This window comes from Rhyacophila brunnea, unplaced genomic scaffold (genome assembly GCF_057557595.1).
Source record: "Rhyacophila brunnea isolate RB1 unplaced genomic scaffold, BYU_Rbru_1.0 scaffold_3, whole genome shotgun sequence".
In the NCBI taxonomy this organism is placed as follows: domain Eukaryota; kingdom Metazoa; phylum Arthropoda; class Insecta; order Trichoptera; family Rhyacophilidae; genus Rhyacophila; species Rhyacophila brunnea.
This window is the reverse complement of record NW_028232965.1, coordinates 14,937,482-14,953,401: the sequence shown is the minus strand read 5'-3', so window position 1 is coordinate 14,953,401 and position 15,920 is coordinate 14,937,482. Positions and strand designations below refer to the sequence as shown.

At 31.5% G+C, this 15,920-nt stretch overlaps 2 protein-coding genes across 2 annotated transcripts; one reads left to right on the top strand and one right to left on the bottom strand.

Annotated features, from left to right (window-relative positions):
* Positions 1–589: 589 nt before the first annotated feature.
* Positions 590–2,635, bottom strand: Ing5 (inhibitor of growth protein 5). The gene has a single exon (XM_085952231.1). It carries the CDS (start codon positions 2,466–2,468, stop codon positions 1,629–1,631), a length of 840 nt encoding a protein of 279 aa, XP_085808357.1. The 5' UTR covers positions 2,469–2,635; the 3' UTR covers positions 590–1,628.
* A 576-nt stretch (positions 2,636–3,211) lies between these two features.
* On the top strand, positions 3,212–7,797 carry LOC147067942 (inhibitor of growth protein 5-like). The gene has a single exon (XM_085952207.1). It carries the CDS (start codon positions 3,495–3,497, stop codon positions 4,317–4,319), a length of 825 nt encoding a protein of 274 aa, XP_085808333.1. The 5' UTR covers positions 3,212–3,494; the 3' UTR covers positions 4,320–7,797.
* Positions 7,798–15,920: the final 8,123 nt, after the last annotated feature.

Sequence of the window (15,920 nt, the reverse complement as noted above, 5' to 3'; positions counted from 1 at the left end):
TCAAAGCCGAGACCTTTTTTTAGCTCTCAGTTCCAAAATTTTCTCCGATTTCAATTTTTTTCTGCTCAAAATTAATTTCTAGATCACATTTTTAGCTTTCCATTCAATTGTATTTCAGATTTCTGTGCGATTTATTTTTGACTTATATTTTTTGTTAAAAGTATAAAATATCGGCTTGAGATTTAGAGCCCCTTGTCCAACCTCAGTCCCCATGCTTTCCATTTTTTGGTGGGCATTATGTTAAATCGCCATCGTTAAAATGTTATATAAATGATTTCAGAGTAAATAAACTATGTATCTACCGAGTCACAATTTGGGTTGAGTAGTTCATTGACAAAATAAATATTGTACAATTATATTACTTTTATATAGGTACCCCCTACCCCCTACCTCCTACTGTCTAGTGTCTAGTTTGGATATATTGAAGACCAAGAAGAAAACCCTGCACCGCATTGAGTAAGTATCTGAATTAATGATGTCAATAAAATTCCAGACAATCTTAACACATTCGCGGACACATGTGAGCTAAAACGTCATGTTAGTGATATGACACATATTATTAAAAATATTTTTTTTAAATTTTCGATTTAGATATATAGAAATGAGATAAGTCTTAAGATTAGACACTATCTAATGGAAATATGTTCGCACTGTGACACAAGTAGCAAGGAATATATTGTTGTAATCCAAAATACAACTTCTATAAACGTAGTGTCGTATTCCGTTTCACAGTACTGGACGTCTAGTCATATCACATCCCACAAAATACGACGTCTATAGACGTTGTGTCCGCGAATGTGTTGATTCAATACACTCGTGCAGTCACAATGATAGATTTGTACACTACCATAGTAGTTTTCTTTAGTTGAATTTCTCTTAATAGTTAGTAATTAGATCAATGTTTTACATCAACATTCATACAGTAGGTAATACATTAAATTTAATGTCCAGTCTTTTTAATGAGTATCGTGATAATAATAATATAACTAGTTACCTAAACCAAAAAACGGTAAATATACCGCAGATGCCCGCATGAGCTTTTATAATATTTTTACGAAAACAGTTTATTCCATGTATACAATTATTATTAAATACCCTTTTCTATCGTCGTAGATGCTTTTAGATGAAATAATTGTTAATTTGAAATTTCCATACATTTCAATGCATCATTATCGCACTAAGATTATAAATTAGGTTGGGTTTGGTCTAAAATTAAAAGTTATAAAAGCTCATGCGGGTATCTCCGGCACTATTACACAAAAAACAATAAAAACATGTGAAATGAAATTATGCTCAAATTAATTAAGTATAATCAATGATAATATTATAATTTTATAAAATAAGCAAGAGGATTTGAATACATTTTTGCAAGGAAACGTAAATAAGCAAGGTCTATTTTAAGGATCGATAGTAAATAATACAAATTGAAAAATAAAATTACTTTCAATATAGGACCTACTTAAGTAATTTTAGATGTCAAAAAACATATTAATAACACTTCATTTATTTCCAGTAATTGAGGTAATTTTATAACACCAACGATAATAGATAATAGCTGTGCGGTGTTGCATTACTACATTACTTCATATTCAGACTTATTTAGATAACAGTCAAATAGATTTAATATTTTATTTCCGCTTGCGATCTTGCGTGCACTTTGGACAATACCACTTCCCCTTGGGTTTAATGGTGAGGCCGACGCATGCAAAGTGGAACCACTCTATGGGACAATCCGGATTATCACACCCGATCATCTCTCCGTAAGACACTTGGTGACAAAGGCAATATGTGGGTTCGTTGGGATCGACAGGCATGTCCAAGACGTCGCTAGGATGGGCAATCCCCGAAGACAAGTCCTCGCTGTCGTCTTGATCTTTAACGCCTCCGACGCCCGTGCTGATAGTTTTCTTCGATTGTTTCTTTTTAGCGGAAGCTCCCGTTCTAGTGGCCGCCGCATTTCCTTCGTTCTCCTCTTCGCTGCTATTTCCTAGACGTTTCTTTTTGACAGGTCCGGTGACTCCCGTCTTTTCTGCCCCTTTCACTTTTTTTCGACCCTTTTTAACGGTGGGAGTATTCGATTCTTGGTCTGCCGCCGCCGCTTGCTGGGCGGCGCGAGAGTTAAGAGCTTTATCCTGAATTTCAGCTTCAAATCTGGCCAAGTCAGAGTCCAGTCTTCTAATATGCTTATCTACCAATTCGTACGTCTGAATAGCTAACTGGACTTTATCGTCGCCGTACTCTTTCGCCTTATTGAAAAGTCCTTGTATTTCGTTAACTTTCTCTTTATTAGCGTCTGCGTCAGTTGTAGAAATATTCGGTAAAAATTCGGCAGCCATTGAATCGATTACCTGCATCAAGCCGTAAGCTCGATCGTCGAGGTCTCTCATGAGTTTAAAATTTCTTTGTAATTCTATAGGCAAATGTTGTAAACTGTCCAGATAATGTTCTAAATATAGGGCGGACGTCATTGTGCATTAGCTTTTGTATTAAGTTATTCGAAACAATAATTAAATCCGCATAAATGTTTTCGATCTACTTTTGATTATATAAGTTATAAAAACGACGAATAAATGGAACACGAACGATTGATCACACAGACAAAAATTCAAAATGGCATTTGGTGAATAATTATTTTAGTCTTGTTTTGTTATGTCAAAAATGTAAACATTTTGAACAACGTGTTCATAAAAGTACCTAGTCTCTGAAATCGGTGACCGACAAACATTAAAATTATAATATTAATATAAATTAAAAATATTTTTTATAAGAATATATCTACTGAATAATAAAGTATTTATTTTTTAATGACATTGAAATGTAATATTATATTATCATATTTCTTTTACCAAGATCATTATATTTAAAATATCCTGTAGTACTACCTAATAAGCTACCTAGTTTAGAAAACATATTATAGTCAGACAGAAGCGCTATCGCAAATATATATTTTTATTAATAATTTTTGTTACCGTACATAATTACTTACTCGTAATATAAAATTATATAAATTTGACATAATATTTTCAAAAGAATTGATTATTTATGCATGCATTCATTTAATTAGGAGATCTCGATTTATTAATAATAATCACTAATGTTAGAGAATGAATGTCTTTAGACAAGCAGGATATTTGAACTCTTTATTAGTAGGTCATCGACATAATAAATATTTTATGTATCCACAATATGGAATTGTGAATTTTATTATTCGTTTGGTTTGACAGAAGTTTGACATTTGTTCATTGTTGTAATAATGTAGTCTTATAGGTTCATAAATTGGGCATTTACTAGCAAAAGTACTATTGTTTCGAGAGATTATTTTGACAAGGTGCGACATTATGTGCGTGTATTATTAAGATGTAAATTATTAGAGAATTATTAAGGATTAATTTCAATATTGTGCCACTACATCTCAAGGTAGATTGCTTACATTGCAGTAGTTTGCAGAGACTAATATTATACTTTTGTAGTTTGGTTTAAAGATTAAGTACAACATGACGTCGGCGTTGTATTTAGAGCATTATCTTGACAGTTTACAACATTTACCTATAGAATTGCAGCGAAATTTCAAATTGATGCGAGACCTTGATGACAGGGCCCATAATCTGATGAAAATCATTGATTTAAATGCTAATGGATTTTTACCAAATATACCTTCCATGGACACTGACACCAAGAAAGATAAAATTGATTCGATTCAAAGTTTATTCAACAAAGCCAAAGAGTACTGCGACGACAAAGTTCAACTTGCAATTCAAACTTACGAGCTTGTCGACAAACATATAAGACGGTTGGACTCGGATTTGGCAATTTTCGATGCCGAAATACAAGACAAAGCTAAGAATTCGAGAGCTGCTCAACAAGCGGCCGCAGCAGAGCAGGAATCGAATCCCACGGGCAGCAAAAAAGGCCGGAAGAAAATTAAAGGAGGCGACAAAACCGGAGGCGTCGGCCCCGGGAAAAAGAAGCGTTCCGGTGCTTCGAGTGAAGACGATACGGGCACTGTGAGAGGCGGGAGCGGTAAGAAGAAACACCAAAGGAAAGGTATCGGGACAGGAACTGGGGGTGTCAAAGATCAAGATGATAGCGAAGATTTATCATCGGGAATTGGCCATCCTAGTGACGTGCTGGACATGCCTGTCGACCCGAACGAACCGACTTATTGCCTTTGTCATCAGGTGTCTTACGGAGAGATGATCGGATGTGATAATCCGGATTGTCCTATCGAGTGGTTCCACTTTGCTTGTGTCGGTCTTACTATCAAACCGAAGGGAAAATGGTATTGCCCAAAGTGTACACAGGATCGGAAACGAAAGTAGATCATTCTGCACATTAATATACATTCATAGTATGATCCAAATTAATCATATCTATCTTAATAAATAGGTATGTGATGATTATGATATCTTATAATTCACTAAAGATTATATGTAACTATTGATAAATATTTATAAATAATTGTTTATTATTTAAATGGTATAGGTACATATTTGATCGTTACTTTTTTACATACATTTTATTAAAATATATTTATATAAGAACCTACTTAATTACAAATTAATGTAACAATATAGTTAGTGATGGGATTCAAAAATCTTAGAAATGTATTTTCTTACGTTGAAAGTATTTACTTAATACGGTTAAGTCAATCAAATCCTTGAAAAAAAAAACTGTAAAACACTTCACACCATAAATAAGTGAAATATACCTATGTCAATGTATATTGATAACTCCAATCTTCTCCTGCGGGTCTATTCTATACAAAAGGCGACTATCGACCGCTAAAGTGATAAAATGATAGTATTTATTATATACATTTTGTATTGAGATTATTATAATTGTAACGATCAGTTAGCCATCTAATCAGTCAAAACTGTCTCTCTCGCTCTAAATTTTAGCACAGCAAAGAGACGTGCTGTTAAAATATAGCACTTATTGCAACAATTACATCCAACTTATTGTAATTGTTACAATAAGTGCTAATACTTTGATACAAACCTACCCTAAGTTTGATTATATTTATCACTTTAGCGGTCGATAAGTATAGAATAGACCCACTGGAAGTCAATCATCCACCTGTAAAACTGCAGTCTGTAATATAAAATCAAGGGTACAAAATATTGTCTTCAGTCAGTCAGTGAGCAGACCTAAACAGCAACGGATGCTTAAGGCATACTATATTTTGTATTAACATATGAATACGTGTATTAAATAAGGCTCTAAGTACCAAAAAGTAGTATTGCCTGTAGTTACAAAATACCGAGTCATTGCAGTAAAATTTCATGAAGCAGACCTTTTGAAAAATGTAGTTTTACAGTGTGAAGCAATCGCGGCAGCTTCTATAATTTTAGGTATTAAGAACTCGCAAGTGTCAACACACCATCGTCAGCTATTTTATATTGAATGCCGTTGACCACTGCAGTGATACTTACACCATTATAAATAAAACACGCCAACGGACTTACAACGTCGACAGGTTTAATTATTTTGCTGTATTTTTTTGACTTGCTTGAGGCACTTAGACTATAGTTGAAGTTATTGGCGTTGGTATGTAGAACATTTTTCTATAAAAATGTCAGTTTTTATTATTTTGGTACTTAGCGCCTTAATTAATACACGTATTCATATACCAGACTTGTTTATATGATAGAGTAATTCACTCGTCTAGGGGTTTTCCCAACTCCATTGATGAGTGATGAGTGAAATTTTCGAGGGTCGGGTTCAGTAAGGGAATGCTGCGATATAAAATCTATTTAGCTGTGAAATAGCAAAAAATTCTAGCATCTAAGAGAATTTATAGCAAATTGGTTAATAAATAGTTTCTGATAGCATTGTTAATAATAATTATTGTGACTATAAGAACAGTTTGATGAGCGTAATAAATTGTATGTACCTACTGAATGAATCCCAGCACTGATTATAATAGTTCTTTATTATTCACTGACTTGTTGAAAACATGCTTATTGAATATTCTGAATATTTTATGTTATCAATTAAAATTAAAACTGAATTTAAAGTAAGTACCTACTTACATATTTAAACCAAATAATTTATTTACTACTAGGTTCGTTTGCTTAGACAGACAGTATGTACTAAAAATATTCTTTTATTTTACGTGATATATTAACAGTTAAAAACATATAAGCTGTATTAGCTACTAAAGTTATAATATTTTATACAGTCTAAAAATATTATGTTGTCGGATCTATGTATACATTTTTATGTCTTATTTTGTTTTTTATCATGGATAATTAATTCTCTGTGCGAAAAAAAATGGCGTTGTCTAATAAAATCTCTACTTTATAGAAGAGCCAAAAAAAGTTTGATTTTTGGACCATTTAGTATGGGAACTCCAATGTTTCTGTGTGGAATTTATTAATTCAAAGCCATTGATTCAACTCATCCTTATACTCATTTGTATTATATTATGGTTCATTTGGTATATTTAACTGATTTTTCGATTTTTAAGATTTACCACCCTTTTCCTTTCGCACGCAGAATTATTCTAATGAGTTTTAAAATTTACAAAATCGAATCCTTCGATATTTTTGATCACAGTAGAGTTTCGGTTATCCAAATCTGACTAGAAATTTAATTGTCGGCATTAACGATTGTTAATTTTTTTAAACTGTGTTCATATAATATGAAAAAAGGTTTATTCATGTAGTAAAAATATTTTTGGTTATCCATATATCACATTACTATATGAACTATCTTCATCCCCTATTCATCCAGATAATTGAGGTTCTATTGTAGGTATTAAGATATATCAATGAAATTGGTAGTACATAATATTACCAAATTTATTCACAGGAACGTATGTATGATTGTGAACATACAATATAATATATGACTAAAAATACGTATAATGAAAATATAAAGATTAAATCACTTTTTGTATAATTTTTTTGTTGGAGAAAGCCAGGATACTAATGATAATGATAATGAATGATTGCATGAGGCAACACTCAATTCATAGGTTTGGCTATACCATGTATTGCAAAACAAAACTCATAATTTATGATTTAACTGACTTTGAGCAGTAAGAGAATACTGAAATTAATTAATGATTATAGGGGGTGGACAAATAATTAAAAAAGGTACGATAATTTCGATGGGTATTGAAAAATTGTTTTTGGGGACCAACCCAGAAGCCAATTTTGTATTGCATGCTACGATAATAAAATAGTACATGTTGTGATACAAAATAATCAATGTTTTCTAATAACGCACAATATAATATTATTGTGTGCTCTGTGTAACAATTTTGTTTAAAGTGGATTAATATAAGCAGTACTAATGTAAAACATGTTTATCACTATCAATTCTGACTAGTCCACTCTCCGATGAGACACCTAAATCGAGCAGGATCTATTCATCCTTTTTAGTTATTTATCTCCCTGTATACATTCTAATACACACACTAACAGATAAACTTTCTAAAATATATCTACTAGTAGCGGTGACTCGTAGAATAGAAACCAAAATTGAAGGAATCAAAACCTATTGGGCCCAATGATACATAATGCTTTAAGAAATATAAAGTTTGTTATATTATTTATGGTAGTTCTAATGATGATTAACGTTGTTTGATGTTCAGTTTTTCAGTAATTTATATAATATAAAATATTATAATATTGTGTATGTTGAACTAAGTATGTAGTCTATTTTATTTTCGTACTAGAATATCTACCTTGTATTTTGAATATCATTAATTGTTTTTATTACATGGGTATAAGAGACACTATGACCTCATTAGCATTTTATTTGTATGTTATATTTATTTCTTGTAATGTGATAGCATGAGTAAAATTACTGTTACTGTTAACTTATTCAAGAAAATAAGTTAAACAGCTTCATGAAATGAATGTTTATTGTTGTGTTTTTGTAACTACATAAAGAATTTAAATATAATAATTATGCATAAAAATGTAAACTGTGTGTTTTATTTTAATTATTCTGTTGTCCTTCAGGATTATTCACTCTTCACTGAACAACAAAATTTAAGACTTAAGGTGAAACCTACCAGAGGCACCTAGCGGAAAAATACGAACCTTGCAATTTGAGACATTTTTTTGATAATTTACAATTGAAATTGTAAATTATCAAAAAAAAACCTCAAATTGCAAGCTTCGTATTTTTCCGCTAGGTTCTCTGCTGGCATGCCCCTCCCCCTTAAGATAGTGGAAAGCGAATACCTACTCCACCTAGCGGAAAAATACGAAGCTTCTGAAGAAATCTGAAACATTTTTTTATCGAGAATTTACATTTTAGAATTTTAAATAATAAATACCTACGTACCAATCTGTTTTAGCATTAAAAAAAATGTTGTTTTACAACGTTTTTCTTAGCTCGTATTCTTATTTGTCCGGTACAAATCTTGCAATCGATTTTAACTAACTTCCCGACTAGCTTGACATTTGAAACTTTTAGAATATATCAGAACACGATGCCAATGCATTTTTAAAAAAAATACTTTTAGCCATCTTTAAGTAGAATTGAATTCATTTTCAGTGAATTCTGTTTTGTATGAAAAGTTATTTCGACACCATTATTGGTTGCTAAGCGGATGGTCCTAGCAACTTAATTATTAATATATACGTGCGTTACTATGGAAATCAAAATGACATTTCAGTATTATTTCTATCATGTACAAATTTTTTTGATCGTTTAAGCTAGTAAGTCAAGTTTATATGATTCAACAGAAAATTTAAAAACGTTGTATATAAAAAGTTCTTTTTATTTTGTAATTATTTTTAGTTTCAAATTGTAAGCTTTCGTATTTTCTGCTAGATGTATCTAGAAGGTGGGAGTATTAACCATAATGCCGAACATTTTAAAACCGAATCAATCGTTATTAATTCCATTTAATTTCACAGCTCTTATTACAATAATGTTGTGAAGATCAATTTTTCATTTCCCTTTTTAGATTTATTCATTTAAGTATATGTCCCATTAGGTTCTATTCTAGAGCAATTGAAAAACAAAATTAATATTTTATTACCTCACAATTTAAATCAGGCTATTAATTAATAAGTCGGTTAGGTACCTCAATTTTTTTTTTTAAATATTTTTCTTGATTCTGCGCATCTATTCTATACACAAGACTGCTATCGGCATAGTTTATCGTATGTTTGTATTGAAGTATTATAATTTTTACAATAAGTTTGCCGTCTTAAGACTCTAAAGAGTCAAAACTGTATATTATAACAATTACAACAAACTTATTGTAAAAATTATAATACTTCGATACAAAAATATGAATAACTACCTTCGATAGTGGCTAATAGCTAAATGTGCTTGGTGATTTTTTTGCGATTTTCTAACGGAATATGGAGGTTTCCGACTTGGAAACTATCAGCCTCAAATGTCCGAAAAATAAAACGATTATCACAAAAGTGACAAATCAGAAAAAAAAATCATGTCGAACTGACAGAGTGAAATACCCTAAAGCAAAAACCGTGCTACCATCCTAAATACCTATTACAGTAAGTAATCAATCACCCCAAGTTAAATCGTAATATTATTATAACATTTAAGTTTTTCATCGCCAACCCAAAATCTTATGTCTGGCGAGACAGTTGGTTCCGCTAGTAAAATTGGGTAATTTTATTATCTGCGTAAATAAAGATACCACATTGAATGAGGAAAATGGACTTTGGGATAATTTTGACACCACCATAAGATACCTACATGTTATTTGTTTATTAAATAATGCACCTATTTAAACAATAATAACTGAAAAAAATGCTGTATCACAGACATCTATCTGATGGATCTAAATATGGCTTTATTTTCATTTTCTAACGAAACTGTTCGCAATATCTTATATTAATACACATATTATTTTATTATTTATGATCATAACATGTTGATTTCTACAATGAGAAAAACAGGGCATTATAATGACATAAATATCTCTCCTACAAAGTTAACAGGGTGCTCAGACTAAACCATTAAAGATATTCCAAAATTTTAATTTTTCACCTTCGCACGGATTCTGGGCCCTTCATACATTCCGATTTCTGACATTACCTACTGTATACTAATGGATAAGGAAAAAAATGAAAGAGAATTTAAAAAAATATGGGTTAATCCTTGCTATCTCTCAAAATTCCCCACAGGAAATGAATATTACATTAGAGGCATAAAATATTATTAGTCATTCATTATTTCTTATTAAAAAAAATAAGTATATTATAATTAGTCTTTTTTATCCTGCCTGTTTATAAAGCTCAATGAAATTTTGTTTTGCTCGGTTATGTACAGAAAAAAATATTTTCTAAAACGTTATCTCTCTCGTACAACTTTGTGCAAGACACTGAATGCAATAATAATCATTTATTATTATTATTATTATTATAAATATATAACGCGTAATTAGAATAAAATATCTAATAAAAATATTGTTAATAGAAAATTATAAATATTTATATAAAATGATAAAAGTTTAATTTGCTAATAAATTCTGACGTCTGCTATTTTTATGTAGGTATTAGTGAGTGAGTTGTTTATCGATGTCGATTCAATCACGTAATTTTACTTTTTAGGGTTTGTAGACTGGATAAATTCGTATTACATTTATAGATATTTGCATTATATACTGAGACACTTCAATATGATATTGGTAATAATAATAATTATGCAATATTTATTATTTCAATAGGTTCAATATTGTACTTTTCATAATATCACAACACCAACATGTTTAGATATGACACCTTAGTATCACACAGAACAAGGTAAAATTAATTAAGAAATAATTTAAAGAAACATAAACTATGTAAGCGCAACAAGCTTGTCACACTTCTACAGAATATGTCACACAATATTAATGTATTTTTTTGTTGTTTACGTTGAAAAAATTGGCACAATATTCATCTAAATTTAGCTAAGTGTCCAACACTAAGAAAATCAATATATTCAAAGTGGTATTACTATGTTGCCGATTTTATTAGAGGTTTGCCATATTTTTATTAGAGGAAGATTTTTCATATCATTGCCAGAAATATTTGTAAACCCGCTGGCGGGTTCATTCCATTTCCGCATTGTTTAATTATATAATATGTGATACATATAGTATACATGTTACATAGGTATACAATTGCATAAAAGCTATAAAGCATCTTTCGAGATGCCCAATCCATTGACAGCTTAGATAAACCCATTCTTAAAATTGGCAACCAACTAATATTTTTTCTGCCATAAATGAGATAACATAAACGTTCGTATCGACAGCTGATATCATTTACATCTTACGTTGCGTCATTTTGATTATAAATGAATGTTAGTGTTATATTTTGAAAGTCAGCAAATAAAATTTTCAATCTAAACATTCAAGGAGGAATGTATTAAGTATTAACTTGATAATTATTTAAGAACATTTTGCAAATAACTTACCGACGATCGTCCCGTAAATTGTTCGAAAATTGAGAATTCGAACATTTCATATTTCCGTACAAACCTGAACAATCCGGAAACTTATACAAAAGATATTTATGCACTTAATAATAATTGTGATGCCCTATCTTTTCTCATCAAGGAAATGCACAATTCAATGATCATTATAAGATATGTTTATGCCAATAAATAGTATTTATTATGGTAAACAGATATTCTCTTAACACAAGAATAAAGCTATATTTTGTTGCATAAGACATCCGTGGCTATAACCTTTTTTTTTCTTCAAATTATTATTTTTGTCAACACGCCATGGACTGACAACATTTCTTTGGCGGAGATTTTGTTTTCTTTTTGGATTTGGATTTTCTTCTGTTAACTACTGGAAATTAAATTAAAACCGCCAAAAAGGTTAGAGCTCTCTTTGCCATTCTTATCAAAAATGAATTTTCCACCTAGAATCAAATTGGATAGCTTTTTTGGCTTTGTTGAAAAAACAACACACGAAAAGACAAGACTGGATTTTATGGAAATAATTATGTAGGTACCTATATTTTATTAAGTAATTCATTTAGTACAATAGTATCGTGACTACGTACATCGATTTTTAAGTAAAACATGTGTAAATTATCAAAATTACAAACATTAAACAAAATTACCGACATCCATAATTCGGCATGACCGTGACCGGTGGAAATAAATTATTTATTCTATCAGTTTGTATTTTTAGCGGGAATAAAATACACTTTATTAGTGCGTAGAACTTTAGTAAGATAATATTATATTTTCTTATCTCGATTATGCATATTATATTTTTATATAATCAAGTTGTGAACTTTTAGACATTGGACTCAATGAATAGCGTAAATACATACTTGTCGCAATGAAACTTAATAATTAATTAAAACATTTGATTTCACGATGATTTTATATTATTTTTATGGGGTCTTTAAATTAAAATATGTAATGTAATGATTCTGATTAATCACAATATACAGGGTTCTGGACTACCCCTTGTATGTTGTATGTATTTTTTTTAATTTGGCTTCTACGTGGTCGTCTTACCCGTGTGCATTCTTAATTTAAAGTCATATAGATTCAGTCAAAGCACACAGGGTCTAGGACGATTCGGCGCCGGGACAACTGGGTGCCACGCAATTGAATGAAATTAATTATATGTAAAATATATTTTTAATATTATTATTTATATCAGAGCGTTGGAGCGGAGCTCGGAGCAGGGAGCACCGAAAATTTGTAGTGCCCCACTGCTCCGGATGTTTTTTTATTATTCAATTTTCGTCCTAAGACACTATATTTTGACAATTTGCAACACTGGAATTATTTGAAATATGGCAACACTGCTGAGTGATAAATAACCTCACTTTTTTGACTGAAGAGGCAAATAATGATAGACGATTTGCTGTCGGTTTTGTTTAATAGAATTAATATTGAAAATGACGATTATTTTAAAACTACTCATTTTTTATTTTTTTAACATTTGTATAATAGGTAGGTACTTATTAAAACTTTTTACCCGGAGCAGAGCAGACCCTGGAGCGGAGCCGGAGTTATAGTTATATTTAAATCATTATATCAATATTTAATACTTAGCGAAAATTTAAATATGCACACGTAAATAATGATTTAATTGTGCATATGTTGAAGTTCCAATGAGAAGAGAGATCTTTTATTTTTATATAACGCCTCAGGCATAATAATTAAAAAAAATATGTGAAGAGCAAAATGAATCAAAACTACTAAGTAGTAGATAAATTTATTCCTCGTCTACTTTCTGTATAAAATCGTAACGAACGTATATTTATTTCATTCAACAGTGCGGCGCCAAATTGTCCTATCGTCCAGTTGTCCCAGTCCTATGCACAAATGCATGCATAGCAACCTCAATCTTGACTGACTGCTCCTGAGAAATTTCCAGTCATAAAAAATACTGTTGGGTCAGATCCAAATGTGGGGTCCCGTCATACGCCTGATTAATACCGGGTGTGTATGTGCCTCCAATTACCTAATATTGCTATAGTAAAACAATTCTAAAAAAATAGACAGTTTTTAGTCAATAGATATTTAATATTTCAGAAAATTAAAAAGATTTTACAACGTTTTTCTTAGCTCGTATTCTTATTTGTCCGGTGGTTCTTTGTCCGGTACAAATCTTGCAATCGATTTTTAACGAAATTCCCGACTAGCTAGCCATTTGAAACTTTTAGAATATATCATAACACGATGCCAATGCATTTTTAATACTTTTAGCCATCTTTAAGCAGAATTGAATTCATTTTCAGTTAATTCTTTTTCGTATGAAAAGTTATTTCGACACCATTATTGGTTGCTAGGGGTCTGGGGTCCAAGCAACTAAATTATTAATATATACGTGCGTTACTATGAAAATCAATATGACATGTCAAAATGACATCCAAAGTACAATTTTTTTTATCGTTTATGCTAGTCAAGTCAAGTTTATATGATTCAATAGAAAATTTAAAAACGTTGTGTATAAAAAGTTCTTTTTATTTTGTAATTATTTTAGAATCAATTTAATAGAATCACCTAAATAAACATTGGTTATTTTACCAAATAAATGTCAACTGAATTAATACAATCAGTTCTAGGTTTAACATAACCATATCCTTTCCCTTATCACCCCACCCCATCGTGAGCACTCTGGAAAATGTTAAAAAGTTAATTATCATACGAACATGAAATCCTAAGCGAATCACATATAGTGGAGGTTCAGTTAATAAGTAGATTTTTACAAAAATGTGTCGCTAGATTTCAAAATCAGCCAAGTCCACCTTTAGGTATTTTTGACTTTTTGTGAATTGCCGAAGACCTACTACTTTCTAACATTTCTGCATTATCGGAACTTATTAATTTTAAATATTCTGTACTCTAAATAATATAAACTTTCCACCATGTGACTGTACTTGATAAAACAAAAAGCTGTTTTTCTCCTATTCATCTATTATGGACTTGGCTGATTTTGTAATCTAGCGACACAAATAATAATAGTTGTTCGCTATTCCCCCATGCCATTGGGTCCTTGCACTGGATCAAATAAACATGAAAAACGACATTCATTTGTTAACCAACCGTAGGTTCGACTTCATATTTATACACAGACGAATATATGTCATATTTATAACAGGAAAATGATTTGGGGGCGGACCATTTTGATTTTTTTTTTTTAAATATTTTTCAATGCCGTCAGAGGGGGCGGGGTTAAGAAAATCTAGCAGGTGCCACTGACTTCCAAATTTACTCCACTTACTACTTATAGTTACAGGTCGCCTCAACCGCGGAATAGCGCACTTTTCCAGATACATTCCCCATACTCAGACAGTCGGCACTTTGAGCTCAGCTACAAACATTTGGCTTGCAGGTGTTCATATATGAGCTGTCGCATACACACGTAGTAATTAAATGCGGTGGATTAACGGTCATAATTATTAATTAGGATCGTTAGTGTCCGTTTGTATCGTCAGGGTTGTCTTGTTATTAGAAATGCCACGTCAGAAAATTAAAGCAAACATCGGATACCAATTTTATTTATGAGTGCGACATGTGTTCCACTGACACTCGCGTGTCGTAGAGTGCTGAGAGAAGTGGGAAGAGGAAGACCTGTTCACAGACAGCGGCCCTATGTTAGAACTTGCGAGTGCAAGCTTCCCGGTCGACATGACGTCATATGACATCATTGTGACGTACTACCGGAGTGATAATAGCACTCGAGAAAATAACGCTACTCAGACAGTGGCGCTATTCATTGTTACCATACACATATAGGTGTTTCATCGTATTAATATCTATGGTGAGCACGCGCTGGCCGGCATGCCTCGAGCGTGTATTGACTGACGTCACAATTACGACATGTCGTCTGGTGCCACACGAGTCGATAGTTAGGAAATCGCGGTGCAGGTCACGATCCAAAGTCCTGGCGAATAAGAAGAAGAATGAATATTACTTTTAATTAAACAATTTGTATCCCCCCTTTGTGTGCACGCCTGGTAGCTAGGCTATTCTGGATAAGCTTTTTCTTCTTCTCAAGTCTTGTGGATAGGCAAAATAAGATAAACTTCGAACTCCTTTTTTGTAGTAAGATTGAAAACGAGCTAAGTTTTGTTTGACTGTAATTTATTATTAATATACCTACTCGTAGTTGTATTGTTTTGATGAAAACGTCTTTAATAATATGTAGTATGTTTTATTTTTTTTAAAATAAGTATTTGTTTCAATAGGTATATATTTGTTTTTGGGTGTTATCGCAATTCAACAAAATATGATATTATTACGTATATAAAAAAATCATTATTATTAAAACCACACTGTTATTTTTTACGTTTAGATACATGCTTTAAGTTTAATCGCAACTTGCATCAACTAGGCGAGATTTGACGAGTGTTCTTATTCGCGAGAGCAGCGAGTTATTAACCACTAGTATCAATTTTCAATAAGATACCGGCACGTCTCGAGCTTGTTACTGATTTGTCATTCGGCCAGGATTC

Bases quoted from the DNA above. Each gene is read 5' to 3' on its own strand.
- LOC147067942 (XM_085952207.1), top strand. From the start codon at position 3,495: ATGACGTCGGCGTTGTATTTAGAGCATTATCTTGACAGTTTACAACAT.
- Ing5 (XM_085952231.1), bottom strand. From the start codon at position 2,468: ATGACGTCCGCCCTATATTTAGAACATTATCTGGACAGTTTACAACAT.